Raw genomic sequence first — 5,675 nt, forward strand, 5'->3', positions numbered from 1 at the left:
TGGGCAGGGAAATCTGGTAGGAGCTGCCAAGCCAGACCAACCAATTGGGGATCCCTGGACTGGTCTCTCTTTGATTTGTATGCAAACTGTGTTTCTCAGTTTTCTTGTCTTAGAGTGAGGGTAACTATCCCTACAGTTCATGATTCTTTAAGTGGTTAAAATGAGACAATGAACCACAATGTCTAGCATGCAGAAATTGCCCAATAATTATGATCTTTTTTTCTTCCTTCCCATCTTTGGTGAGATTCAGTCTTACTAGAAGTTTACTTTTCCAAGTCTTTTAAAAAGCTGCCTTAAAGTCATATTTATACATTAGCTTAGAAAATCCTTTCTTGTGGTGGTTCTCTTTGTTATCTAAATTTATGGCAATTTTCAGAATTCAAACTGATGACATTTTAGTACATCCATATGAAATAGAAACGTTGAGATATTTTGGTTGACTAAAATAACAATAGTGGTAATCATTTATGGTCTTCAAATGTTTTCTCAACCATCTTTCCTGTGTGGCTGGTGATCAAAACATCCCTCTGAGGTTAAATATTGTAATCATGTCCACTGTAGGGATGAAAAAGCCAAGGGCATGAGCCAGGTGACACAGCTAGGAAGCAGCAGAAGTGGTGTTCCATCCCAGTCCTCCTGATGTCAAGGCCAGAGCTTGCTCCTCTCTATCAATGGTCTAATCCCTCGAATAAGCAGCAGATCAATCAATGCCATTGCAGTTGGGTAAACTGCTTAAGGATAACTTAAAGCTCACCCAGAAGGTTTGACCACAATATGAAAAAACCAGCAGTCACTTTGTCTAAACCATGAAAGAAATCTGCAAATTGTAATTCACCTGTGCAGATTTTCATTGGCACAACCACCAGGAATCCTGCAACAATGGGTATGACAGATGCAGCACTGTCAAGACCATTTGTTACGGGATTCAGAGACCCAGTAAGGCAAAATTACTTGGTTCAATGGATGCACTGGAATTTCAAAATGAAGTGAGAAATATAGAAAAGGTATGAAAACTGTTTAGCACACTGGCAGGCACAAAGTCAATCAATCAACTCTTATTGCTAGTATCATGAGTAGAGACCCTGATCATTCACTCAAAAGCAGGACATTATAAAACTTACTCTGGAATAATCAAGTTCTCTGGGCGTTGAGTCTGTTAAAGCTCGGACGAGGGCATTCATCATACAGCTCGGAGGAGAAGGTGGAGAGGGCTGGGAAGGTTCCTGCTGTAATGGGCTCTTTGGTTTTGAAGGCAGCCGACCTCTCCTCCCCTTCAGACTATCTGTGCGGACAACTGATGGCAAGGGAAAAAGAGAAAGACTGTCTTCAAAGATATTCATGAATAGCCATAAATCACAAAAAGGAATTAAAACAGTTGAGCAATCATTAATGAGACCAACCATTTAAAAGTGGCAATAAGTTTGGAATAGTATTCACACAACGATTCAATGAGAGTTGAAACCAGCAGCATAGGAGCCACTCCATACTTATATTTGGTAATGAATTAGTCCTAAAAGTCTCCTTCTTAAATAGAGCAGAGATGTATGTACACAAGCTCTCTATTGATTTTGAGAAATTAGAATTGAAAAGTAGTCCTCAGCTATTTTTAAATGTAAACATACCCTGTAACAACGAAACTTTGGAAGGAAAGGAAAACTGACCATTCTAATGTAAATATTAGCATTTTTTTTCAGTGATATCTGAGAACACATATAAACAAGTTGGATAAAAAGCATTATATTCATACCTTCTTTAACCATCCCAACACTGAGACACTTCTGAAAACGACAGTACTGACATCGGTTTCGACGTCTCTTGTCTACAGGGCAGTTTTTATTTGCCAGGCAAACATATTTTGCATTTTTCTGCACCGTTCTCTGAGAAAATACAATACAGAGATAGTCAACTAATAGTTTCTGGAAAGAGGTAGAACCTGACAAGATGTATTTTAATTACAACGTGAAAAGCGACAGTGCAATTCGTATAATTAGATAAATTTAATTTCCTAACACGCTAGCCTGCAGGAAAAACAATTTTATTAGTGTTAGCTGCTGACAATGAAAATCATCTCAGATTGTTCTGAAGCAAGTCTCAGGAGACATCCCAGTGTGAATGATAAAATCATATCTGAAATTACCAGGTCAACATATCATACCTCGGAGGATTAGATTATCTCCACTTTTAATATCCCTCTGGGAACAATTTTCTACTTGTTCCACTCCCCTGATTATTGCTGACCTTATTAAAATAAAATCAAAATTATCTGGGATGTACTTTGTTGGCTATCACTTTTGTAAGTCAAATATTACAGTAACTGGCTTTGTTTCCCAATAGAGATGAAATCATAAAAAGCAAAAATCAGGACTTGTCTAGTTAAAGTATATAGGAAATAATGTTTAAATGCCCAAAAAATATCCCGTAATCAGCCGTTGTACTTTATCTTTAAAAAGGTAGATGGCCATTCTTTTATATTTAAAATTAAAATCTTAAAATTGGACACTAAAAACCACTATCACATCCGAGAAAGGAATAAAGAAAAACCAAAACAAAAAGGAATGAGAAAGAAAGGAATATGAGAGCCATATATTTTCAATTAAAATTCCTATTGATTGGTTATTTCATAAATGACTATTGACATAGACATCAAAATAGCCATATTGTAAAACCTACTTCATAAAACTTGGACTTGGATATAAAATAATGCTGTATTCGTCAGAATCACATGTAATTTAAAAATGGCACATGGAGAAATAATTGAGCATAATTTTATGCTCCAAATACAAGGGAGGCTTTTTAAAAAACCCCACAAAAAGCGTGTGTGTGGAAGTGGGTATTTACCACTTGGGGTAAAATCATTCAGAAATTACCTGAATCTATATAATTCCAAATAGAGCAGAAAGTTGAAATTTATTTGATAAGCCTAAAAAAAGAAAAGAAATCTGGGTAATTTGGGGTTGGTAATCTATTTCTTGCCCAAAATTCTAGGCTTATTTTCAATCTTTACTTTCAGCAATTCTCAGCCCTCATTTACCAGTATTCACCCTATCATCTTTTAATTTCACTTTAGGAGATCATTTTGCTTACATAAAACTTAAAAAAATCTAACAAAGCCAGATACATTTTTACAGAGAGGAGGGGAGAGGGATAGAGAGCTAGAAACATCGACTACATTTGTAGGTGATATTAGTTTAAAATGTAAAAATTCCAAAAACACAAACATGCTTCTCAGTTTCCAGCATTTAAATTCTCAGCACTCTTTACGGGTAGGAAACTGGTGCCTCCTGAATGAAGTTCTCTTCATCGAACATGCAGTAATTTCTAAAACCCTATTTCTTGCCATTGTCCTCAAGGTTATATGCCAATTTGAGTGCTTGGCGGCATTTTGCTCCAGGTATACATTTTTCCAATAACCTGAAACCTTTCCCACAGTCATGTGTGCCTGCACAGTTTAAGGACAAGGAGAGATCGTTACAGTTCAATCACTGAATTCCATCATTAACTGCATTTCATGTCACATTTTTAAAGAATTCAATTTAATGGTAGAAAGCCACTGGGTAAAACCTGCTCCCATTCCCTTAATTAACAGATCTGTGGGATGGTTCTCTCCCATCCTACCCCCCGCCCTTTCAAATATAGATTTGTTTTCAAGGGATTGCTGCAGAAAAGGAACCCTGTTGGGGAACACTTAATTGACATTTCTAGACGGGATGTATTACGACTCCTGTATTTTGGTCAACTCTCAATTATTCAGGGATGGTTATATTTGAAGTTACTTGCATTTCTCTTAATTGTTTTTCTTCCTTTTCCCTTTTTTGGCTACCTGTTTCACCCTCCTTCAGCATTTCCACTGAAATGATGTAAAAATCAATTTGTGAAAGGAATGCAGTTCCTTGAAAGCAGCCCTGGTAAAACTTGAGTAGTTAAGACTAAAAAAGGGCTAACCTGGGGCTCTATATTTAAAATATCATAATCCTGTACATGCCTTCGGTATGGCTGCAAAGTCTTTCCATACGCCTTTTCTCGCTTTTCTGCAGAATGTAATTAATCACATGATTTCTACTCCCAGATCAAAAGTAACCGTTGCTTGTGGGTAGGATAACCAATACACAAACACGTGCATTTTTCAAATACTTGGTAGTTTTGACTTATAATGAACTATTGTTTTTTATGGCCCTTGAAAGTTTATAAAATGCTTTCATAATTGTTTTATCCCATTTAATTCTCACAGCCCTTCTCTGGATTTTATTCACCTGATAGGGAAACTGAGGCCTAGAAAGAAGTATCATGCCCAATGTCATACAATTGGTAGGTGGCAGATCAAGGCCTCCTATTTGAGTGTTCTCCTAGTCCCGCCTGCTCCCAGATACATCCTGTTGGCCTCCTAAATCCTATTACCCAATCAGCATCCAGCTTCCCCTTTTCCTCCACCCTGCCCAGCATGTAGGCTAGGGAGTGATTATTGTGGGAGACCATTTGTGGGTTTGCAGATGCCTGAGATAACGGCCAGGGGAGTGGGGATTGGGGAAAGTGGCACAGAATTAACTGTCTGAAGAAGCCAGGGAGTCAATAGCAAAAACAGAGCAGCAAGAGGACAAGGCCTCTTTCCCCTGAGTGTTATAAAGAGCACCGAACTCAAGAGTCACCACATGCGGATAAATCACTGTTTACAGGCTACCCGAGACTTCACTTCTCTGGGCTTCAGCTTCCTCATGGGTAACATAGGTGGAGGCTGAAGACCCTCCTGTAGAATTCTCGTTTGGGTCTATATGAGATCATGAACAACTTCCACACCTGGCATTGTGTGTGGCTCAGGGGTGGAGTGAATTGGTGAAACCCCAGCTCCTCTCTTCTATGAAGGGGGCTGTCCCAAACTGCATCTAGTCAGTGGCCTGTTCTACAGCTGCAGAGGTGTGAAGGCCATGTGCACTTTGGGGTCATGCAAACATGAGCTGGCATCCTGTCTCCCTCTCCCTCTCTGAGTGTGTGTCCTGGGCAGTTGAATAACCTTTCCAAGTCTCCATCGCCTCACTTATGAAACATGGATAATTAAGATCTACCTTCAAGACATTTAATAAAAAACAGCTAGTAAGCGGCCAGAATCCAGTCTCAGGTCTCTCTGATTCAACAGTCCTAGCTCTTACTATGAAGACGACATGAGATACAAATGTCCACGGCCTGGCACACAAACCCTTCTCCTCGGGATGGACAGGGGAGAAATGCAATTAGGTTTTTTGCACGTTGGAGATCACAGATCCCTTTGAGAATCTGCTGAAAGCTTCCCCCAGAAAAATGATCATAAGATAATGCCACGTCAGGAAGTTCACAGCTCCTCCAATCCATCTGGGGCGGCCTCCTGTAATGAACTTCAAGGTCAGACACCCTGAGAACATGGACGTGAAGGTGCTAGGCTACAGGAACGCAGAGTCCAACAATGATACCTCTCAAATCGGGAAGGACCCACTTATCTGCTCACTTGAGCGGGTGGCTGAGGAGGCTGGCTGCGGAGGGAAGGGCGCCGGGAGGAGGCGTGCGCTCACCTTGAAGAAGCCCTTGCAGCCCTCGCAGGTGCGAACGCCGTAGTGCTGGCAGGCAGCGTTGTCCCCGCACACGGCGCAGGTGCCCTCGCCCGAGGAGGAGCTCCGGATGGGCGGCGACGGCAGGCTGGGGCTCTCCCC

At 40.4% G+C, this 5,675-nt stretch overlaps 1 protein-coding gene across 1 annotated transcript in view; it reads right to left on the bottom strand.

The window, feature by feature from the left end:
- The window catches only part of NR4A3 (nuclear receptor subfamily 4 group A member 3), a 30,145-nt gene that overhangs the window by 21,482 nt on the left and 2,988 nt on the right, over positions 1-5,675 (bottom strand). Inside the window, exons 4-6 of the mRNA XM_006758602.2 lie at positions 5,538-5,669; positions 1,748-1,877; positions 1,122-1,294 (exon numbers count right to left, since the gene is read on the bottom strand). Coding sequence (XP_006758665.1) covers positions 1,122-1,294; positions 1,748-1,877; positions 5,538-5,669 — 435 coding nt within the window. The remainder of the gene's footprint in view (positions 1-1,121; positions 1,295-1,747; positions 1,878-5,537; positions 5,670-5,675) is intronic.

This window comes from Myotis davidii, unplaced genomic scaffold (assembly GCF_000327345.1).
Source record: "Myotis davidii unplaced genomic scaffold, ASM32734v1 scaffold534, whole genome shotgun sequence".
Taxonomy (NCBI): domain Eukaryota; kingdom Metazoa; phylum Chordata; class Mammalia; order Chiroptera; family Vespertilionidae; genus Myotis; species Myotis davidii.